Raw genomic sequence first — 25,937 nt, forward strand, 5'->3', positions numbered from 1 at the left:
ATACGGATAATTGCAAGCGTGGAGGGGCCAAATTACGCGAGCGATAATTCAAGCGTCTGCCTCTGATTTCCGTCATCGATTAACTTATCGTTCGATTGGACACGATTGAGCGCGGCTCGAGCGGAACGTTAAAGCTCCTTCGGTCTGCGGCGGCTAACTGGTTTGGTCGCGCGGTTTTTCATCGGTCCCGCTCGCTTGTTATTAGCGAGCAGCGTGGCATTAGCGCGAGCTCCGTAATGCCGCGTCTGTTCTAGTTACTTTATGTTAAGCGAGGGGGCCGCGGCGAGGACGGTAATTTGAGACCATTAACCGCGTCCTTGCTGGGCCGTTTAATCCCAACGAAATCCCGATTTCCATAAGTGGACGATGTAACGAACAAAAAGACACCGCGCTGGACATGCCACCTGTGAAAGTAGAATTCAATAGTTGTTGGGGATTGCCGTTGGGTGCAACGCGATGGGTGACGATGGACGTGTGGAAATTGTTCATTTAAGAAGAGTAAGTTGTAAAAGATAATGAACATTTAACTTGATCGACGAAAATTGGTGTAAGTTGTTACAGATCGAAGGACGATGGTTACCATAGGTTTTGTTTAGAGGTTGGTGACTGCTATCGCAACGCTAGAATATGGAAAATAATAAAAATAGATGAATTACAAATAAGTAGAGTTTGTAATTAATTGTATGTAAATTAATTAAATGTAAAGCGTTTTTTACCACACATTCTTCAAAAGTTCAGCAAGTCCTTACAGGGTTAACGCGAAACTTAATATCCGAAATTGTAAGACAGTTAAACTTAAGCTTAAAACTTTCGAATACATAACTTTGTGCAATTGTGAGGCAGTAATTGAAATCGTATTTGGAGCCTATTAATAGTGTTGTCAATTTTCTAGAAAAATGATAGAAATAAGAAAAATATACTGTTCTGAATTTTTAGAAAATAGGAAGTCTGCTGCAGAGAATTATAAATTACTTATCTATTTGACGATGGAAACAGCTTTTTCCTTTTGTTATGTAGCTAATAAATTGAAGATTTATAGTCAATTGTTACATCCTTAGTATTAAAAAGAGGGGTAAAGCAGCCGTTTTTTATTGCAGCGTTGTCCTTGCTAAATAGCATAATAAATATAATTAAACAGTATAATTTGCAAAAGTACAACTACAGTGACTTTATATATAAAACAGCCATAATTTTATTTAATCTTTTAAATGTGTATTTTCTTCTTGTCAAATCTTGAATCCATTCAGACCCGAACTACCAATTCTGATTCTTGAAATTTATCGTTGCATACATTTGTAGTCGACGAAGATTTATTATAATTAATAGCAAATCTCAATAAATCAAATTTTATTCAGCCACGAATGCATTGCAATAATTGCCTTTCACCTTCCCATTTCCTTATCTTTGGTTAAAATACCAAGTAAAAGAAGAGTTATTTTATAACGTCAATCGTAAAATAAATCTATGAGAAGAAGCTTCTGACATCGAAACTATAGTACTTGAGTCTTCTGGAAAATATTCAACTTTTTATAAATAAATTTTCTTCTATAACACGATGTTGTAAATTCTTTACTGTAATTCTTTTAGGGCATTAAGTTGGAATTAGGAGACAGTATTTAATTGAAAAAAACTACCGAACTATACAAAACCATAATTACACGGCATTTGCCAGAGTGGTTGCTCGCAAAATGGTCTACATACCCTTCCCTTTCCTTGTGTAAGTAGTAGCCGAAAGATAATCGTGTAATTTAGACGGGAATTGCCAAAGGTGGCGAAACGTGAAAATCTATTTGATGATAGTCCAGACGGTCGTTAACAGTTCTAGCACGAGATTGTGCCGGCTTATCTTCCGGTCGATCGATAAACCTGCTGCTCAATGGGCCCGGAAAAATTTAAATTGCGCGTGATTCGATCATAATCGTCCTTAATCGTTGGCACGCTATAATCGTTTTACGAAACGACTTTCGCATGATTTTTATTCTTTCCTTCCTTTTTCATCGGTTCTCTGGATCGCGACGTTGGAAATGATTCGACGTTATGATGAAACGTGTAGCTCGTGATACGATAGGAGGATGGTATGGGATCTTTGTGTGTGAAGCTGTGAAGATAGAGATACGGTCAAGCGATCGATGTATTTGAAAGGAACAGTATGTTATACAATGTTAGTGGCATGAAAAAGATTCTTTTAAACAAAATTATAACATGGTTGAGTGGTTCGGATAGGTAATTGTAAGAAGGGTATCTAATTATCTTAGTTGTTCGCTGTTTTTGAAACTTAATTGGTAAAATTAATTTAAAGTGGCCTGTACTTGTACTTTGCAACGACCGTACTTGTTCTTTCTATCTAGATAGCATTTAGCTACGCGTTTCGATTTTATAGATGGAAATTTTATAGGAAACTAAATTTTTGTAATTACTGTAAATATAGTTTTGCAGTCAAGTACGTATCTTTGGAGTTAGTATTTATATTTTTTTTTAGTGTTTTGCTTTTTCAATTGTTTTATAGGTAAACATAAAGAGATTTTTAGAAATAAACTTATGAAATTTTAGTAGAATATATATATTTTTTCTTCTGATCAACAAAGAAAAGTGAGTCATATAATTACAACATAAGTTACCTAATTTCATAACACTCCGTATGCTTAGGAAAGCACGATTTCAATTCATTTAATTTACATTTTCAAATAATTGGATTTTGCTCAACATAGGTTGATTACATTAATTATGTATGAAACTAAATGTCGAGAGATAGAAATAATTATATAAAATAAAAATTTTTGATTCAAGACATTACCCGTTACTGTTACTAGTTTTTGGTATGCAGCAGGTCCGATGTATCCAAATAATGAATTTTATTGTACATAATCACATAAATCACGAATTCACTATAATATGAAACTCTATAAATTTCATTTTAAGAAAGAATCTTTGGTTTAGAATATAAAGTGCATCCAGTGCTCCAAACATTATAACGAACACTAAAAATCAGTGCATCCTTTCCTTTATTTTTAAATAGAATTACTAACTTTTAATATCTATTTTTAAATATATTATATAATAATTATAATTAAATCACGTAATCGTAGCAATAAATATGACATTCATAGATTGATATTTAAAAAAAATAGATTGTAGCAATAATTCGAGATTTGGTAACATTTTACAATACGTTCAAAAATGATAGTCTATAATTGTTAAAAAACAAAATACATGATATTTGTATATTAAAATAAAAGGTGGTAAAATTGGACAAAATACCGAATTATATGAAGTATATTAAAAGTTAGTAGTCACGGCTATTAGTTAAGTTTTGGCTTACTTATAAGTAAGTTTTTAAAATATTTCTAATAATTTTTTATGAATATTAAAAAATTTCTTGAATACATCGGTTCTACCGTATATTATAATATTCAAATTCTTTAAAGTTCGTAGATCTTGTATCACTTTGTATATGTTTGCGTTGTGTCTTACATCTTTGATATTGGCAATCGTTACCGAAAAAATTCCATATCATTAAAGATTCGTCAGACTGAATAGCTAAAAAAAATATGTATATTCACTTGTTAGTTTCCTTGATGACATTAGAATTATTAATTTACATAAGAATGGAGGTACGATAATTTCACAAAGTTCACAAACTACATCGCAGTACTACGAACAAAAACATACAAATTACAGAATATTCAATTGTTAGATTCCTTCTTTAACCATTATCCAAAAACACATGTTTTCGAAACTTTTATAGCTTCCTAGCTGTTAACATTTTTCAACGAATTTCTTTTCTTTTTGCGAAGAAATATATATTAATATTCGACAGAAACAACTGCATTCTTAAAACCACAAAATAAGCAAATAGTATAAAAACCAATAATTTACCGTTCAAACTAAGAACTCTCCATATCGCTGCTTTATACGCTGTTGATAATGTCACAACTCAAAAAATGTGAAAGCTTCAGACGAGAGGCTTCTCAAAATTTATATTTTTGAAAATACTAAATGCAGGCCTTATTACTTTAACGTAACTGCCCTCTCACGGAAAACTGATTATAAATATTCATGATAAAATAACCGTGTTACATGGTAAAAATAAAAACATAACGTAGATCTTGTGTGCAATAAAAACAAATTAAAAATTTTGTCAGTTGTGTAGTTATCATTGCCAAGCAGTGATATGATCATACTTCCCACTCGAAACCTATCTACCAGAACAGATACAGAGAAACATATTTCAAATTCAACATAGGGACATCATATAACATCAAAGGACATAGTACTAGCATAGTACTCACAGAGAGCATTCTACGGAACCAATAATCGATCACGATCGATCGCAGTTACAGAAATAACATCAGGTGCAGATACCATGGGACTTAAGGAATTTTAATTTTAATAATATTTAATAATATTTTAATATTACGTCTAATGATCTTCTTCTCGTCTCATAAATCACTAGACGCTTCGAATCCGAAACCCTTATTACGTTTAATACACGTGACACTTATCACAGATCCAATTACGATTTCACAGTTTCATCGAATAATAAAATAAACGAGAGGATTCTCACGTACCTAATTGCGTTTGATCAGAGTTCCACATAATGGCGTTGATTCGTATATCCTTATCCAAAGGTACCTCGTCCACAATGCGATCGAGGCTCGCGAGAACCGGTATCGCAGTGCATGCTTCATTATGCTGCTCCGCGTACGACCAGTGAACGACAAGCTCACAACTGTGCTTATTCCATATCATATTCTTCACGATACCTTGGAACCGGACGTCGCGATAAGTCGGTGTACTTAACTTGTTCATGTCCCAAAGGGTCAGCGAAGCGTCACCCAGGCCACCGCCTATGCATAATAAACCATTTTCGTACGGGTGCCAAGCTATAGCCTGAATATAATACATTACTCATTTTAAACAGTGTCCAACTTTGCAGACGATAAAAGTGTTCGTGTGTAATGAGAGATATCGACTTACTAGAATAGGCTCGTAGTAAAGAATATCAATGTGCACGATCAAACTTGGCCACTGGAAAATCCGAACTTTCCCTTCTATCGCCGAAGTTGCGAGATATTGACAATTCGATGAAAATGCGATCGTTAAAATAGTTGAAGAAAACGCGGGGAACGAATTAACGACCTTGCCATCCTGAGCTAAATATACCGTGATCATACTTCGGTCAGCACTGCATAATATTAAAGAAATTTACATATAATTTATATCCATTTTCTAGTTAATTACAAACGAAATATTAATGAAAGCAAACATCCTACCGACAGCACTCTGAATTTTGTTAACTTATTAAAATACCTACTAAACTGGTCATTAAATTCTAATAATAATTGAAGATTGAGTAGATTTATAAGTAGATTCATGCAAATTCATATCTTTATGAAGACAAGTAGAAAGATAAAACCTAGGGAAAGATTGTATTCACTTATTAGATTTTATAAGAAACATAAATTGTTATGTTAACGACAAACTAATAGAATAATTAAAAAGTGGCTCACGGCGAGGCGACACGAGACCGTAGACGATCGACAAGTACATAATTGTGGTAAGTAAATCAATGACATTTATCAAGCCAGATCAGATCGTAATAAAACGTCATTAATAGATTGAAATGATATTCAATGATGAATGGTCATTCGTGTTTATCTTATATTTATGCAACAAGCACAAATCCCTGTATAGATAGATATTACTCACGTGACGGCATGTTGGTCATTCTTAGTCCAGCAGATGCAATTCACGTCACTATCGCACGTGGCTGTCGTCCAAATCATCTTATGCCTATCTGCACAGTACAGTTTCACGAACGACGGAGTGCATATCAACAGTTTATTACCTGGACAGAAATGTAACATTTTCTTGTAAGATATCGTCAATATTAATTGCAACAATGAGAAAACTACATACTCACATAAGTAATTGATAATTGAAATTAGAATTATTTTAATGTAGACACGATCTCTTTGTTTATGAATTGACGAATTTAAAAATTAATATTAACTTCCCATTTAAGTATTTTGTTATAGCTTTATAACTTACAACTCGCAAGCCCATAGATATTTGAATAATGGATTTCGGATATGGTATATCATATTTGAAATACTATAGAGAATTTTCCAAATTTATTGGAATCTTCAATCTATAGTATTTCTAAATATCAATTGGTAGATAGCGAAAAGGAATGCAGAATTTCGTAAGTCGATAAGTTTGTAGCCAGAAAATCTCAAACACTATTTTTAAGATTCGCAATCGATATAATAAATTATATGTAGTATTAGATTGAGATTATTTATTTTAAAAGAATGAAAAATTTAATTTTGTCCGAATACTCAATAATAAAGTAAATAAAAAAATATGTATCTAACGATGTCGGGAAAACGTAACGAAATACGTTAATTTTATACTTTTGTAGCTAAGTTCATTATAGGCAGTTTTCAATTTTTTAATAGATTTAATATGCGTAATAGACTCTTTAACACACCAGTAATTATATATTTTGCGTAGCGTTACCTACCAGCGTTATTCCATTTTAATGAATCAACATTACGTACTTTCAGACATATCGAGTCTGTAATATCAGATTTGAATATATTGTAAAATTTCACCACATCATCAGTTGCTACTGCGATTGCATTTGCCGAACTCCAATCAATTCGTCGTTTCTGGTACTCTTAAGAACAAAGAATAAACATAATTTCAATATATTTTCTTAAATATATTCCGTGCATTGTATACTATAATGTAAAATAATATAATAATATAGTATCATAGTATAGAGTGCTATAAACATCTCGAAAACATACAAACTAGAGAGTACATAACTTAATTAAGATCTTTAATAAACAGAGATACATATTATTAAACAAGTCAATAACGAAACCATTAGTATCAAAGCAGGTTCATAAATTTTCGAAATAAAAAGACAAATACGAGAGGTTTAGTAAGTAGGTATAGTAAGTATAGTATATGCAGTCAATTTACATATCTAATTCGTAAATCGTAATTAGATATATAATAATACAAATGCAAATATCGAAGATTAAAATGCAACTTTCCATATAAATGAAGAAAGTTGGTGGTTCGCGATGGCATACCATATTTTTATACATCATGGAAACGTTCTAAATACGCCATGGAATTCTTACCCGATAACGTGGAGAACTCATGCGTATTTAATATGGAATACATAATGCCTATTAAAGGCCTTTTTCGTGGCTTCGATTTCCACATTCCATCTTTGAAGTATTCCTCGTCCCACAGGTCTTTAGGCAGGCCTACTAAGCTTCCAGGCACCTTGTTTTCCGAGGATAAGTGGCTGCAGCGCAGCACTTGTTTCTGCCTCAGCCCTGGTATTACGTTTTCTTTCGCCATTAATTGGTGCATAAATTTCTTTTGCCAATTATCCGACAGAGATTCCAGCTGTGCCGTTTGTCAGGGTTTAGTGACTTAAGCGACAATTGACAGCGAAAAATTTGCACTGTGTGTTCCTGTGAATTTCTACATTTTCTCCTTCGTTTCCTTTCTTTTTGGTAAATCGGATGTGAATTTTTGAAACGTCTCCGTATCTCGTGGTTTGACCACGAGAATTTTCAATCGGAATAAGATAAAATACGAACTTTGGTAAATTGAATGCGAATTTTACAACGTTTTTGTAATTCTTATTTTGAGTACAACTTTAGATTGTGAATGAAGCTTCAGCTTAGATTGATCAAGAGAAATCAAATATATGTACAATAAAGTTGTATACAATAACTAGACTGTGGGTGTTTATGCAAATCCGATTTTTATAAACACAACTAAATAAACATAAAGATTCTTTTCATCCACTAAATACACATTGCAATGAGAATGAGATCTCGCATATTTTATTTAATATATCTCTATATTTTGTATACTTCATACAATTTTTCGTTTTAAGTTTCCCACAAACGTATAAACATTGAAAATGTAATAATAACGATATTGCATTAATTTACAGTATATAAATTATAATAAACTAGAATTTACAAAATTTCTTAATATTCTCAACAATTCAATTGACCTTAACCAACAAATTGAATACATGCTCGATTAAAGACAAATATTATAGCGATAATTTGAGATTGTAATCACCATTCCATAATTAGGTTTCACGTTAGCTTGAAAACTGTTATCATAGAATTTCGAAAAATTGGTGGAGACTAAAATAATGTACTGTGATCAGAATTTAATACGTACAGAATACGTGTATAATAGTTGATTCCCCTGATTTTCCTGAGGCGTCACGATCTTAATTAGAAATCGATTTATCGCTCGTGAGGTAATTACGATCGATCGATTAGGTCTTTAAACACGAACAATCAGAGTCGCTAACGATCGGTTCGACATCGTAGTTCGTGGCGGCGTTCGTTTATAACACATTCATCGATTATGAGAATTTAATGACACGATAATGATCTTGTTTCGTACTATTGGAATTGAACTGTTTATAATGCGATAATGAAACGGTATACGTTTGAGCTTGTTCAATCTCCATCTAAACATTTACATTTAACATTACTTAAGATTGTCATTCGTTTGATCACATATTTGATCTCTATCACTGAAGTACTTTATAGTTCGTGAAATGTGGTAAATTTCGATTTAGAATCCTTAGAGCTGCACAATGTTATAACGCTTCTGAAATAACATTCACGAATTACTTCTTAAACAAAACTTCCCGCTGTCTCAAGAGCAAATTAATTACTAAGAAATTATTTTTCTATACTTCGAAAAATATCTCTAACTGGGATATTCCATTCATCTTAAAGTTTAGACGCTGTTAGATTCAAATAGTTAGATCTTATAAATTCATAAATCACAGATCTAAATCTGACATTTAGAAACTTATTGTTAGTTAATATCGAAACTGGAAACTTACGTTACATTAAAGTAAACTAAACGATGAAATCAAAATGGAATTTACATTTAAAACTGTAGTTAAGTAATTATCAACAAATCATGTCTTTATTAGAGTATCTTCAGAAATCTCTTTGACAAAAATATTTCAACCCTTCTAGAATTCAGAAACATTTACATTGAACGCCATAAAATCTATAGTATTCCAAACTCCTTAAGATCGAATCTACAGGATTGCCTCTCAAAGAGAAATTCTTCTCATATTCCATTTCCTTTATCATCTACTTAAAAATTTTTTAACCTGCTAACCTGCTAAGGTCATCTTTTAAGTAGAAATTTCTATAATCCTGTAAAAACGTTACAAGTTAATAAAACCAAATTAATCTCTGATAGATGATTTTAATTCTTCCATATATCATATATGATACATCCAATTTATTTTCAGTATAAACGAGGTAATACATAAAAAAGTAGGAGATTCATATTATCTTGACGAGATTAGGGAAACCAAGTAACGAGTTAACCTGTTTTTCCTAGTTAACGGATTATCATTTTTTCACAATGCATTCAGAAAATGAGCAAATAAAAATCTCATCGCCATTATCTACATCTGAATCTTCTAAATAACCCACTATTGCACACAGTCTCCCTATTCCCTATGGTAAAGATTTCCAAGCTTCCTCTCGCCCCCTTGCTCTCTCTTTCTCTCTAATAATAATAGTAATCTCAATAACTTCTCTCTTCATCTTTAGAACGAGACGAAAATAAGCCACAGCGTGCGATTATCGCCATAAATCGCATCGTAAAACGATGTGCATCAATGAAGCTATATTCATAGATAAAGGTCCATTATACGGAAATAAGGATAAAGTGAAATGTGCATTGGTCGAATATCAAGCAGGGAGAGCAAACGGACAGGGCTGAAGAAGAAAACAGGTAGAAGGGAGAAGAGGACGGGAGATAGAAAATCGGCAGAGGAAACTATGCTACCATGATGCTGCCTGTTATTACAGTAATGATATCGAAGTTGCGTTACACACAGGAAATTACATTCCTGGAACTTCTTCAGCCAACAACTTCGAGATTTCCATTTAATTAGAATTTTCCGATCAATTTTATAACTTCATACTTCCTTTCTACTTTTCTTGTATATTAATCATCCCATAAGTGTTCAGTAAGTTCGTGCCATTTATTTCCCTGCTGATTAGGTCAACTTCAAAAGGTCTGAAATTCTTTATTAATAATTACTGAAATTCTTTGTTATAATTTCTAGTATTATATTTCTGGTAAAAAATTTTAGATTCCATTTTTATAATTTCTTTTAGGTCGTTTCATAAGTTCTCGTATTATTCCATTGTTGTTATTCGATGAAATATCGTTGCCCGCCCTACGTAAAAGTTATATCGTTACTTTTCGATTCTTTCTTTATTATAAGGTCTCTAATAAGAGAAAATTTCAAGAGGACTAGCAATGTGATGGAAGAATGACAATCAGAATCACAGTATTCATGAATTTCGTAAGAATAGGCAAACAAATTACAAGAACTGAGAATAATAATTTAATTTGTCTGGAAGCTCTGCATGTAAAAACATAACAAACATCGTTTCGAAGTTCCAAGAGAGAAACTTCGTCCAAATTCTAAACCACAGATGCTTTTTTGAAGCGAGATAGAAAAGAGGGAAGAATACACTGACGATTGAACTCATGTGTGATACTTTCCTATATTTCTGTACTAAATTTTTTGACAAGATAAGGTAACAAAATAAAACAACTTACGAAATGACTTATATACTACATTGTATACGTGTATACTACATTTTACAGGAATTTTCCAATAAAGCATCGTGGACATCTTAGACCGGTTTCACGCGAAGATACAAGTATGATAGATACTGAATATTCATGTACACCAATGGGAACATTCACACGATGATCCTCGTTAAACGCAGTATCGTGATACTCATTTCGTGTATCCATCGTGTATCTTCACAACCATGTTTTTTTCCTATGAAGAAGTCAGGCGAAACATTGAAACAAATGGCGATATGTGTATCGCTACAGACGTGTAAAACCAGCCTAAACATCATTGAACTTTTATGATACCTTCACGAGATGAATTCGCGTTAGTATTATCAAATCCTCTTGATGGATTATGTGGTACGACCTAATAAATATTCATTCTCAAAATCATCTGTTGGAAGTCCTCACACACCACAAAGGGCAACACGATACATTCAGAAGTATAAGAAGTCAGGCGAAACATTGAAACAAATGGCGATATGTGTATCGCTACAAACGTGTAAAACCAGCCTAAACATCATTGAACTTCTATGATACCTTCACGAGATGAATTCGCGTTAGTATTATCAAATCCTCTTGATGGATTATGTGGCACGAGCTAACAAATATTCATTCTCAAAATCATCTGTTGGAAGTCCTCACACACCATAAAGGGCAACACGATACATTCAGAAGTATAAGAAGTCAGGCGAAACATTGAAACAAATGGCGATATGTGTATCGCTACAGACGTGTAAAACCAGCCTAAACATCATTGAACTTCTATGATACCTTCACGAGATGAATTCGCGTTAGTATTATCAAATCCTCTTGATGGATTATGTGGCACGAGCTAACAAATATTCATTCTCAAAATCATCTGTTGGAAGTCCTCACACACCATAAAGGGCAACACGATACATTCAGAAGTATAAGAAGTCAGGCGAAACATTGAAACAAATGGCGATATGTGTATCGCTACAGACGTGTAAAACCAGCCTAAACATCATTGAACTTCTATGATACCTTCACGAGATGAATTCGCGTTAGTATTATCAAATCCTCTTGATGGATTATGTGGCACGAGCTAACAAATATTCATTCTCAAAATCATCTGTTGGAAGTCCTCACACACCATAAAGGGCAACACGATACATTCAGAAGTATAAGAAGTCAGGCGAAACATTGAAACAAATGGCGATATGTGTATCGCTACAGACGTGTAAAACCAGCCTAAACATCATTGAACTTCTATGATACCTTCACGAGATGAATTCGCGTTAGTATTATCAAATCCTCTTGATGGATTATGTGGCACGAGCTAACAAATATTCATTCTCAAAATCATCTGTTGGAAGTCCTCACACACCATAAAGGGCAACACGATACATTCAGAAGTATAAGAAGTCAGGCGAAACATTGAAACAAATGGCGATATGTGTATCGCTACAGACGTGTAAAACCAGCCTAAACATCATTGAACTTCTATGATACCTTCACGAGATGAATTCGCGTTAGTATTATCAAATCCTCTTGATGGATTATGTGGCACGAGCTAACAAATATTCATTCTCAAAATCATCTGTTGGAAGTCCTCACACACCATAAAGGGCAACACGATACATTCAGAAGTATAAGAAGTCAGGCGAAACATTGAAACAAATGGCGATATGTGTATCGCTACAGACGTGTAAAACCAGCCTAAACATCATTGAACTTCTATGATACCTTCACGAGATGAATTCGCGTTAGTATTATCAAATCCTCTTGATGGATTATGTGGTACGACCTAATAAATATTCATTCTCAAAATCATCTGTTGGAAGTCCTCACACACCATAAGGGGCAACACGATACATTCAGAATTATAAGAAGATAAAGACGAAGTTCTTTGTTTTTCCGTTTATGTTCTTTTTTATTCCCGTGGAACTTCAACTATTTTCTCGGCGTCTAAGAACAGTAATTTCCGTGTAGTGAGTCTCTTCTCCGCCGTGATTTCGATCTTATCTCTATCAATTATCGAAGATTATATACCCTCACGTCGATAAACATGAACAAGATAACTTACGCCTACATCCGGACAGCCTTTATGCTAATTCAATGTTTGATGTTGACCTAATCAGCAACAACTACCGTTCAATAATTTTTCTAACGTTCGGACCCATTAAAATCGCGTAATACGACCGTTTCGAACGACGCTATAAGCAAGCTTTAAAACCGGTACGTATTTTAAGTCATTTATTTTGGGAATCAAGGATATTCAACATAGAGATCCACCCGTATTGAATAATGTATGCATAATAATCTTGTAAAATATTATATGTGCAAATTGGAAGTACGCCTAATCATCATTCTACTTCAGCGGAGCTTATACATTAACAACATTCTTCTTGCAAAAATTAGTACAATACTGTACTTTATAAGATACCGTATATACTACTTATGCGACTGACTAATTTTTTATTCTGAAACTTTACAGTTCAACGATATAATAATATTACATTTTGTCCAAAAAATTCTGATAACTGTCTGAAAATATGTACAATATATGTACAATACGTAGATTTTCTAATTTTAAGAGCTTAACATTTTAAGATTTTAAGAACGCTTAAGAAAAATTTAGTTATACAATTGATAAAAGGGCGAACCTTTTGTTTTTTATCTTCTGTGAAAAAGAAAGTGGAAACTATTATAGAGAAAATGTAGAATTCCTATAATATATGAAGTTATCAAAGTACATGCTCTATTGTATTTGAAAATTATTTAACTTCATATAAATCAAGTTAAAACATTTGTCAAGTATAAAATTTATTATTTCTGTTAAATTATTGAATTAATGTAACTAAATTCAGCTTACCTGCTTAAACACATCGATTTCATTTTGCTTCGACATATTATTGGGTTTTTTTGTCAGAAGATAATGTGCAGCTTCCTTGTTGTATTTGATATTTATAAATCTATCTACCGCATGACTCTGACTTGGAAACTTAAATGGATACTTTTTAGTAACTTGCGAAGTAGATTTTGCAGCACAGGGTTCACAATTCGAGGCAATTGATCTCGGAACATTTTTCTGAAAAATAATACATAAGATAGTACGTATTAATATCGAGTAAATTAAACCTAATAAATTGTTTGAATTATATCAAATTAAAAAACTTCTTTTTAACTGATCTATATAATATATTATTTTATGTTATCTATTGAAACTGGAAGTAATATAATTTAAACGATAAATTAACTTTAATTACTTTACAATTTACCTTATACTCTGATTAATAACAATAAAATTGTAAAGTAAGGTATATTCACAAAAACAATTAATGACCAAAATATAGATATTCGAGAATATAATAGAAAATTCTAAATAATATTATAAATGAGATATAGAATATAATATAGAATATAGAATAGAATAGAATAGAATTCAATTTATATTTTCAATCTTATAATACTACCTATCCATAATTCTAATTGAATTTTCTTAATGTCTTATTATTAGAACGAAAAATACAATGCAAAACTATAAAATAAAATCTTTTAAAATAAACCTTAAATGCTTTTTAAAAATATTATTTAAATATTAAAATTTATCGATCGTTATATTGCTGTTGAATCCCTTATTCTATATCTTTTCACAGATTCTTCAAATAAGAAGAGAACAAATTAAGTCACACGTAAAATTCAACATTTTATTTATCATTGTACGAAGATAAAGGACTTCTGGCAAAATAATTTGAGCTGCTAGCATTATGTACGTCTAGTGGAGTGAAGTACGAAGGGATAATATTTATATCGAGCAGGCCTTATACCCCCAGCGAACATCTGGTTTCGAACGAATGACAAATAGAACTGGGTCTTGAACCTGATCTTGTCTACTGGATTTTCAGCCACGTACGAACAGGTTTGAATTTCTTATTCTTCCTAATCGATTTCTTAATGTTTGTGTTGGACTTCGATCTTTCCTCATTGATCAGTGTGAAATATAAAATCTAAACTTTTTTTCTTCAATCTCTTTCATCGTTCATTAGAATTTATTAAAATTCGTTAAAAATCGCTCGCCTGGGCGCAATCGCAGATCCAATAATTTTGCCAAAAGGAGAATTTTGCAATTTATGCGTTCGGGGCCGAAAATCGCGATATACCAAACATCATTACGTGATAAAAATCACGACAAAGGTTAATGAAATATGAAGACCATAACTTATGCACAAAGTTATATTTCCAAAGGATTGAGTGTGTGTTTGTTAGGCTCTGTGCATGATGTTCTGGACTTATCGCGAGAAATTCCTATAAATATACTGGCTCTTCTTCTGCTGCACGAACGGCCACAAGCAACGCGCTTCTGCCTTGGATTTCCGGGACGATACTTTAAACGGGAAAGCAGAAAGGTGGCATCCTAATTCCGAGTTACGATGGCGTTCCCTCGAGGCCGTTCTCTCGGCCGTAACGGTGAACGATCGTCCATTTAAATCGTCTGTATCGCGATTTATTGCTCCTCGCTTCTGGTTCTACGTCATGCGGTTTTCTTTCGAGGATGTTACTGTAATTGGTTATACGCTGGCATTTCTTTGCTTTCCTTCCTGCCACCCTTTCTTTCTCTTTGTTGGCAAGTCTGCGAAATTGATTCGAGGAGTTGGAATGATCAAAGATGCGAGTGTCGAAGAAAGAAGAAAGGTAACATATATGTGCCATGTGAGATACGGTCGAAAGAGTTGTAAGTGCTAGAATGATATATTTTGGCTTTTAGAAGCATCGCGAGGTAGAGATATGCTCGTATCCATAAGTATCAAGACACTTGCAGAAAGTGAAGTTATCCTCGAGAATGATTAAGGAACTATTTGTACAATATTATCTGGTTTGAAATTTAATGTAAAAAATAGGCAGAGATGGTTGAATTTTAAGCGAAGAATGTTTAAGACTATAATGGAAAAATCTTATCTTTATACATATATTATAATAACATTGAATTTCTTCATATTTATGTCATTTATGTCTCTCAGTGGCTGCTTTCACTAACTCTGGCAATTGTGTTAATTTTGTTACTCGGAGTTCGTTTGTATAAAATTTAGATTAGGGCATTATGGGGATGTACACGCAAAGATTTTTGATACATTATGTTTCTCTTATAACTCGCAGAAAGAGTTCTTATAAATCCAAGCAAAAGGTGTCCCAGTACTTATGAATGGGAATGTATGATCATAAGTGCTAATTAATCTGTGGTTGACAAAAATAACAGTTTTCAATCGAAATAAATAAATTTAGCTAATACAATACATTTTTTGACCATTTATTCTCATTAAGTTTGTAAAGACTGGAGGTGTACAGTGTTCAAGTGATAAACTATATTATATAAGTGATATAAGTTTGTTCTTTTTATTAGAAAGCTTTGCTTCTGACACTTACATTGTTTATCATTTAAATTCCTCGATATTGTGAGGTCAAAAATGTTCATAATAAATATAACCAACAATTTGCTATGAAAGAAAAACCTTCTGGAATTTCGGCATTGCTTATTTCCTATAATAAATTTATTCCTCAAACGCGCGATAACATTTATAATTTTTACAATTTTTCAATATATACAAATTTTAGAAACGTATTTGAATGCACATAGTATAGCTAGAGGCAATACGAAAGAAAGCTTGTAGTCTCTATTTCTATGGTCAGACATCAAAGCTAACAGAGAATCGAGTTTTACTAAACTGGTTTAAGGCTATACCCCATTTATACTATATGAATAGGCTTCGCGTAATTTTTGAACTCAAAGGGGGAGTTGGCCCGACACAATTCACATTTCTAAAGATTATTACGACAAGGAAACTACATCGTTCCTGTAATAAATTCTACATCAATTGCTCTTTGTCTTTGACAGTGCAAGAAATTTTTCTATCTTAAAACTAGAAAAGGATAAAAAATTGTAGAAATTATTAACACCAGTTACAGTTTTGGTTTCAAAACTATTGAAATGGTAAAACTAAATTTATAGTAAAATATAACTTAATGGGTATTACATCGTTAAATTGAAACTTCAGTAAAACGACATTACACAAGCACCAACCAAATAGTAATAACTAAATCAACTGCTATTGAAATCAATGAAAACTAATATTTTCCTAATTCATCTTATTGTTTCTTAACGAGTCCACGCACAGGTCTTTGCAACCAACCATTCCATGAAATCACATTGTGAATTACTATCCAAAGCGCTAAAAATCATGTACACGTGTATGTATTTGGTTGTTCCAAAAATTTCGTTTTATAAGGAGATAATAGATTCACAACATTTTTTGTTTTATATTATTTCATTGAATTAAATATGATCCATTTTGTTTCAATAGAACAAATAATGAATTAAATATGAAACACGCTATAGCATTGGAATAGTATTTAGCCATAGCATACAAGGTGTCCAGTAACTGATGACATTATCGAGTAAGCAATGGATGATTCCTCATAAAAAAGTAAGTGGAAAAAGTAAGACCAAGTTATCACACATGAGGCTTTGTTTTCAAGAGAAACGATTTTGAAAATCTACTGGGTATGTATATGCATATGTGTGTGACTAAGTCCAAGTTCTGATTCTACACTTTTGGATTCTGAACTTCTGTTTCTGTTCATATTTGAATTAATAAACAAGGGCAATATCAATACTTTTATCCTACTTTCTGTCGATTTGTACTACTAGTCTATTTTATTGAATTCGATTAAAACAATTTCATCGAAACTAAGATTAAGTATCGCTTCTTAAAATTAACTTCATCGATGTAAAAACAGTTCAAAATGTCAAGCATAATATTCCACACGCATTTATGCCCTTTAAACTAAATAATTATTACATAGTCCTCATAAATGGTCGAAAACAAGAATATTGATTAATTTCAATTTTTCGCCATTCTACTACTAAAATATTAAAATATCTGTTAGTGTATATTAGTCTTTCCATCTAAAATACACTGTTGACTTAGCAAATAACATAAAGAGAAATTTATCAAGTTGAAATTTAGAATGAATAGCAGATGATCGAAATCGTTCTTCTTGAAACCGAAGCCTCATGTGCAGAAACTTCACTCTACATTTTCATCATACCTCTGCGCGAGTAATCATATCCTGGTCGGCAGTAACGCCGTTTATGGTTACCGGACACCTTGTATATTCGTTCTTATCGACGTCGGGGCAGGCTGAATAAAATAAAGTTGTCGTCGCTGAGTGTATTTTCCGCTCGTGAGTGCCCCGCGGCGCTAAACACGCGATATGGCGTTAAGGTAGCAAAGGGACCTGGCCCCGGCATAGGCACCGGCCCATTAAATGTTGTACGCCCGGTAATTTATGGGGTGCGAGAGAAGAAACGTAACCACCATCTCTCTGTCTGGATGGTGTACAGTGTACATAATGCGAACCGGCGCGTCGCATAGGAGACGTCCTCGTGTCCCTCCCTGCAACCCCGTCACCGAGTCTCGCGCATTTGCATAAAGCTGGACGGGACCACGATGACCGGGAGGTAAGGCCGCTCGGAGATTAAACGTTCGAGATTTCGTCGGTCGTGTTTCTTGCACGCTACTCACGCGGAAAATCCGCCCGGATTCCAGCTTATCCGTTTAAGACGAGACCCCGTCGCGTGGAAACTGTAGATCGAATTTTATGGACCGAGGTGATGATTGCCAATGATACCCGTGGGAGCAAATTCAAAAAATGCATGGGCTGAAATCACTGTAGGCAGGTGGGGGATTTTTGTAGGTTAGAAGGGTGGGAATTTTAGTTAGTTTTATGTATTTTGTTAATGTATTATGAATTATGTATAGAGTATTGTGTTAGACTATAGTAGGACTCTGTTTATGTGAACTCTATTTAAACGAATTCTTATTGATCGAAATTACTTATCTGAATTATTATATGAACCAAATATATTACCAGGGCCTGGAGAAAATCAGTGAACTCATATTACATGAACTTCAATTACTATTCGTCTCCTGTCAGATTCACATACGATATAGTCTATTGGAAATTATATAGGGACACTTGGTTAATTTTAACAAGATATATTTTTATTACGAAAATGATGATTGATCTTCGTAAGCATCATACGAATGTATAGAATTAATAATAGAACTTTATGATGGGATTAAATTGACTTTTAAAAAGCGATAATCAATAATATGGTTAGTAGGAATACACATAAACGACATATTATTAGAAACGCTACAAATTCAAAAACTATTACGTAAATCGTGAAGGAAACATTCTTTCATTGCTAAATAATATTCTATTAATATTAATCAAAGTGTCAACGTGAATATACAATAAAATTAAAAAATCAATGAAAATTAATAGACGATAAACGGAGATATTTTACGATTTTATCTTAGAACTTTATTCATTTTTGTAATACTTGTTTCTCTCCCTGCCTGTTTTAATTATATTCCAATCGAAAAATTGTTCATATCATCAGGTCAACATGCATTCTCATATACGTACACCAGAATCCTCGGTTCATTCTCACGAAGGCTAGAAAAAAATCAAACAAGAAAGCTTCGAGGAAAAGATCGTCAAGGAACAAAGTCCCACGGGGGACCAGAGGCGTATCACGAATTTCTCGCCGCTGTCTTTGATGACGTGACATTCGAAGCCAATAAATTCAGCGGTCTAGCGTCTGATTTGCATGAAGCTAAACCTTAAAAACCTCAAACAGCTGTCTTGACGTTGCGTAGTAGGAAATCGCGGAAGATTTTCCCATAGGTACCGATAATGTAGAGGACCCCCAGCGAAGAGCAGCGAGCGCCGTCGAAATGTTGTTCAGCTGCCGCGAACCTGTCTGACCAATATTTTCTAGACGGGTCTCTTGTTGCAAGGTGCTAAAGGGTTGGTCCCGGTTGTGCAGAGGATACAGGGGAGGTTAAGATCTTCCCGAATATTTCTAGATTTCAGCAATGTTTCCTTTTAACTAATCGCTTTCAGTCACATCGGCCGCTACAATAGGTTTATTAGTAGGTCGATTAAAATTATAGATAGACTTTTATCGTTTTTGGAACACACTGGCCTTGTTTATGCAAAAGAATATAGTTAAAGGAAAGATGTGGGCATCCTAATAATTGTTGTATGTAATGAATGGATTGTGGAAGTTTGCCATATAATATGGAACAATTTCAGAGATGCTCATAGAAGTATAAATTTGCATAAACTTCGTTTGCAGCTTAGTAATAAGTAGGTGAAAAATTACATAAATATGTTCGGTTGCCAGATAGAAATATTATGTTTCAGTGAATTACATCTTCCGCTTGAGATCGTAATTTTCTATGGACAGAATAATTTATAATATGATGATCGTAAAGACGTGAATAAATCGGAGTAATTACGTAAGGCTCAACTATAATTTGAAATACCAAAAAACGATATAAAGAACAAGATCAAATATTCCTTCCTAAACATCCACCGAAACACAGGCATTCAAATTTTGACTCGGAACACTGACCCAGAGACTACTTGCAAGAACAAGGCAAAGGACCTTCGAAACTCGGTCAACGTAGCTGAAGGAGCTCCTCTTGCAAATATAACTCTACCTCACAGCCATAGAAATTACTGTCCAATATTTCTTCGCATTTTTCTACGTCCATTTCAGACGATACTTTGTCCTCTTCAACAGCTCTTTCTTCCCACGGTGGCGCGTTTCTATCAGCTCAAACCGGTCAGCAGATGACATCGTACACGCATACCGCGTCGCGACGCGTATGCGTCGCGTATACGTACGTACCCAGGCGCCTTGCCATCTCCGAGAAGCTTCGCCACAACACCTGCAGCTCGATATTTACCGGTGGATCAACTTCGCAGGGGGTCCTTCTTGAGAACGGAGTTGCAACACGACAACGAGGAACAATGACAGAACAAGGAATTAAGGGATAGGAAGAGCGACTCTTACAGAAGAGCTCGTGTCCCTCGTGAAATGTATGCGTGGCAGAGAAATGAGCATCACGCGATACTGTCTGTTCTTCAGGTTCATCCTTTCTTTGCTTCGTGCGTTGAGTCTTCCGAGCGTGGAAAAGAGTTGATATTCTCCTTATTTTCACTTTCGTCTCACTTTCGTGCGTTGCGTATTAAAAATGTTGAGTTTGTAATTGCTTATATATAGGAAGAACAAATGAAAGGTAATTATATATTTTTTGTTTTATAGGAGAGCAATTTTCAAATTTGAGATACTGCGACGGTCGATCCTATTTAAACAAAATTCTATTAGATTTTTGGATTAGATATTAATTCTACCACAACCTTGAATATTTCGAAACTATAGACTGTCATAATATTAATTATTTTTTACAACCCTTTGTAGATATATTTTTAGAAAATTTATAATATATAATACATCTACGTATTTCAACGGGCAACGGTGTACTTTGAAAATTAATTATGTGAAAAAGCCCTTAAAAAAAGATAACTACGCATGGAATTATATTAATTATAGTTGAAACGAAATAGTAAAAGAAGCATAATATATTTTTGCAAATGCTTAATAAATATTCTGAAAAATATGCTATCTACGTACTATCTTATCGAGATGCAATTTAATTTCTTCCGCATCTTTCATTACTTGCAGCTTCTGCGTTAATGTAACATCGGCAACAGACTAGACACTTCCGTGAAGCGCATACAATGTAACAAAAGCATTAATTGAACCGTGATACGTTATTATATCATCGGTATCTTTTTAAGACGTCCTAGAAATCGTTTATTATGTAGCGTTTTCTCTATAGCAAATGTAAACCTTTTTGCATCTTGCAAAAACAGCAGCTTCGCCTTTATGCTCTCAAAATTCAAGTACCTGAATAGCCGAGAAAGAATCGAGAATTCCGAGAAAATTCTTTCCATGGTTCCGCAAATCGGTCGAATGCGATCCGTTTAATGTCAGCTTTGATCTGGTTGTCAGAAAGTGGCCTGTTGAATACTTATGAATAATTCAACCGCGGGCGGTATCGGCGTACGCACGGGAAACAAATTAATGGCATGAACATGTAGCATCGTGCACGTTGTACTCTTCATTCCGTAACGTCAAACGTTCTGCATATGCATCGACGTTACGATGCGCAGGTGCAATTGCACACGCGAGCCAGAAATCTCTGATCTGAATATCAAAGATGCCGACGCATCGTAATCTTCAACCTCCCATGAACGTTTTTATTCGGATTACGGAAAAAAAAAAAAAGAAAAAAAAAAATGAAAAAGATTCGACCACGTATGTAAGTGTACATCTCTACACTGTCAACGTGTATGTCAACGATTTTTTTCTTTTGTTTCCCGTTTAGTAATTGCGATGTCCTTTTTAACGATGTTTTCATTGAAACACTTCTCTAGCAATTAACCGCTTATCAAAGTAAAAGATATCGAATATGTTTTTGTTCTGTTCTATTTTTCATGTAGCTTGTATACGCTTGGTTAAATAGTTCTTTTTCTATTTTGTTACTGGAAGCTTGAAGCGTAATTATCCAACGATGAGTTTTCAGTTTTCGTGATTGAATGGGGACAGGGCAATTGGAAAGTATTTTCTTGCCTGTGATAATGTAATTTAATTTTAAGTTTCTTTTATTCTGTCTCTATAATTTATAATTATAGCAAGTTGTATATTTAATTTCATACTATATAAAATGAATAGAAAATGAATATAAATTTCCATTTGATGAAGAATAGTATCTTGAATGCGACACGACAGCTGCGGTTGCTCATGAAGATATTCAATCATCCGTAGATAGCTTTCATGGATATTCTCTATATTACCAAGCTTCGTTTCTCATAAGTGGGATCATTTTTAACATCTATTGTTATACTTCGGATGGTTGTTTACGCTGTTTAATGTTGCTTTATGTGTCTATCAAATATATTTCTATTATTTCTATTAAACATACGTTTACAGTAAACATCTCCTAACTACAAATATCTTTAATCTTTGAGAAACAACCAATTAATCCGCAATTGTACAATCTCATAGAAGCATGAAATATTACCGAAAATTTGATTAATGATGACAGAAGCGAAAACTGTCGTGGCTACATCGTCGACGTCGAAACAAGGACAAGTAGATGTTTGCAGAGGCGCCATTAATCGCAGAGTACGTGCGCGGGAAATCAGTAGAAAAATCCACGTACACAAAGCCGTACGCATTAGCAACGTGTTCGCGGGAACAGGTTGTTCCGCTGGCGATTCAGAATCTCGCGGCGTAATACAGATATTGAGTTCACGCGTAGCGGGTGCGGATAGAAAAAACGGATAGAAAGAAACGCTGGCTAATGAATTAGTGCTGTCGGTATCGCAACGGGTCGTGCCTACGTGCGACAAATTATGCTGATCGTATCGTAAAATTCTATGGAAACAGCTAAATGCTTATTAGAGCCACATACGCGGCCGTAGATACAATATATCACCAAGTGAACCGTGACGACATTTATGTTTTCATACTTCTAGCGATCAAAGTCATCATTTTTACGGTTTTACGTTGGCATTCTTGTGGCAATTGGGTCAACGGACAGTGAAACAAAGTGTCGCCTACTTTGTGGCCCCGCTGTATAGCCGAGCACGTGGGTCAATTAACGTGTCCATGCTAATTACACGGTCAACGATTTTAACGAGATCCAGTCTTGTTGAATTGCCGATCAAAGATAATACAGCGAACGATCAAACGCTGCAGGATATAAAATTCAGGTGGTCCTGTGATTCGTGATATAAGATATTTACGAATAAGAGTTATTTAGATTTATTAATTGATGAAGATCGATTTGGTACGGTTCGACGAACCGTTGGTTTTCTGATTGGTATTGATTCGAGGTATTCGAGTGTTAAATTAAATTCTTAAAAATTTGATGTATCGAAAGGTTAGTTGGATAATAATTTCAAAGTTTCTAAGTGAGTCAGTATTTTTATATGGGTTTAGCACCTATATATTGTTGTACTTATGTGCTATATTATGTTTTACTCTATTGAGTGCTCATATACTCGATACTGCTGTTTTATACTAAATATAAGTTGTATCAAACGACGATCTTATTGAAATTACACTTTTACATGTAAGCATAGTGTATGAGAGATTTAATTAAATTTCTGTCTATAAACTAGTATCTTCACTTATCCATACAACGTGTCAGACTTGTCGAAATAATCAATTTAATACATCGATTCTCTTGCTCAAATATGTTCCTTCTTTTTCCTAACATTTTTGTTTATTTCCCTATGAAACAAAGCATAAAATATAACAAAAGAATTTCTTATTTACTACAACCATCTCCAACTTCCTGCCAGCAGGCCAACACCTGTTGAACCTTACCCTAAACACCAACACACCTATTATACCAACATACTTAAACCGCTACTTCCAACGCCAATATGCACAGTGCTATTTCAAATCCATCGCGAAATCATGTAAAATCCTCGACAATTTCCCCAAGAAGTCGATCATGAAACTCTCGCAACAAGTATTTTCTGGATTTTAATTTTCCAAGTGATCCTTGAAGTGACATATAGAGCAGACGAGAAACGAGATTTCTTGTTCAAATTTGCCCCGATGTTTAGATGACATATTTGTGGATTTTCAAGCTCCGATCGTGTTTTTATCAGTACGTTAGTAGGGCAAACTAACGGCAGATAGGAAACGCGACTTTTTTTTTCAAGTCTGCCCGCAGAAAGTGAACTGGAATGCTCGCGAAACCTTGAAACGAAACACAAATAAAGTTAACGGTGGTAATTAGTTAAAATAAAACTACTAGCAATAAAAACGGGATTGAAACCCGAAGAATCAGAAATATGTCAAGTATTTTCTACTCGAAGCTCGATCCCTGTAACAATCCAGTCTGTCGGACGTAGAACATAGTATGTGCGTGCGATGCAATACAAGCAACAGGATCGATCTCCCTCCACTTTCGACACCCGTTACAACCGAGACATTAGATCGTACGTTAGACACGGCGATTGGCTCCCGTCGGACGCGAAGAGGTTGGGCCCAGGTGGGCCATCAGGTTCGCAGGGGGGATCCAGGATGCGATTGGCAGCAGGAAAAGCAACGGAAGAAGGGGGCAAGCTATCTTGGCAGGCTTACTACGATCGTCGTACTGCATCGGCTGGTTCAACGAAAGAGGAGGATTGCTACTACGCCGTGCAACATGTTCGAACGGGGAGAGATCTCGCGTACAGATACGGTGGAACGGTAGGCAACGCGAGAACTCGCGATATTCCAGTCACCGCTGCACCGGCTGCAAGTTTGTCAAATTCGAATCGATCCGCTAGAGATTCAACGAAGATAGGAGGATGACTTTCGAGTGACCAGGCGGCAGCAGTACTAGCTGTAGATTAATGTTTTACAAACGAAGATCTGCGAGACTGATACGTCAGAAAGACGAAGGGACAGGATTCTGTAGGGGCTGATAAAACGAAAATGCGATGATTGTAAATCGCGGTAAGCTCGTACCGGCTGATTATCTATATAAGACACGTCAAATGTAGCGTACGTAAAAGCGGCAAGACAGGTATCGATAAGAAAGAAGGATACGTTGCAACTAAAATCTCCGTTCAAGAATCGTTACAGGCGTCAATGCACTAGAACTAAAATGAATGAAACCTATGAGAAGCGTACAGTAACTCGATTATATTGAATTTAAAAGTTTCTGTAAACTCTTCGATCAGTTATCGCGTCTTGCTAGATAGATCATTTAACACAAATATAGATGATAAATTGAGAGAAATATAGATGATAGGCGTGATTGTAATTACAAAGTACAGTTGATAAATGTACCAATATTTTACATGTACATTGTAGTAGAAAGAAAAACTAAATTATACTATGCTTTGATTTTATCATAAATCCATTTCGTATATAGATGAGAATATACATTAGCGATCGAAGGGATTGCAGAAATAAGGAAGTAGCTCCACTTTCCAGTAATTCTAGTAAACTAAGAAAACCCAGCTCCAAATCGGTCAAAATCAAATTGGAATAAAATCGTTTGTTCGTCGCATCTTCCTTGAGTCATAGCAAATCTACGTATTTTTAAAGAAACATTATATCCAATTAACGATTGAATAAGATTGTAGAAGAGAAACACGCGCAAGGGAAAGCGAGTTCGATCTCTGAGTCACCCTCGCGGGCACCTAAAAGCTTCGATGGTTCGATTCGGCGCGTTCGGTCCCCTGACCACAGCCAACTCGAGGTTCTCGCGAAAGAAGAGATTCGTCAGCGAGCACAAGGGGGCAACGCGTTCGAAAGGGGGGCGATCTCGACGAGTGACGTGGGGAGGGGGTTG

The 25,937-nt window shown here is 34.6% G+C and overlaps 1 protein-coding gene across 1 annotated transcript in view; it reads right to left on the reverse strand.

The window, feature by feature from the left end:
* Positions 1 to 3,105: 3,105 nt before the first annotated feature.
* The window catches only part of LOC132916289 (protein cortex-like), a 257,789-nt gene continuing 234,957 nt past the window's right edge, over positions 3,106 to 25,937 (reverse strand). Inside the window, exons 2-8 of the mRNA XM_060976167.1 lie at positions 13,526 to 13,741; positions 7,158 to 7,431; positions 6,527 to 6,682; positions 5,710 to 5,848; positions 4,978 to 5,185; positions 4,569 to 4,890; positions 3,106 to 3,537 (exon numbers count right to left, since the gene is read on the reverse strand). Coding sequence (XP_060832150.1) covers positions 3,392 to 3,537; positions 4,569 to 4,890; positions 4,978 to 5,185; positions 5,710 to 5,848; positions 6,527 to 6,682; positions 7,158 to 7,431; positions 13,526 to 13,741 — 1,461 coding nt within the window. The 3' untranslated portion in view covers positions 3,106 to 3,391. The remainder of the gene's footprint in view (positions 3,538 to 4,568; positions 4,891 to 4,977; positions 5,186 to 5,709; positions 5,849 to 6,526; positions 6,683 to 7,157; positions 7,432 to 13,525; positions 13,742 to 25,937) is intronic.

The sequence above is a fragment of the Bombus pascuorum genome, chromosome 2 (assembly GCF_905332965.1).
Source record: "Bombus pascuorum chromosome 2, iyBomPasc1.1, whole genome shotgun sequence".
Taxonomy (NCBI): Eukaryota; Metazoa; Arthropoda; class Insecta; order Hymenoptera; family Apidae; genus Bombus; species Bombus pascuorum.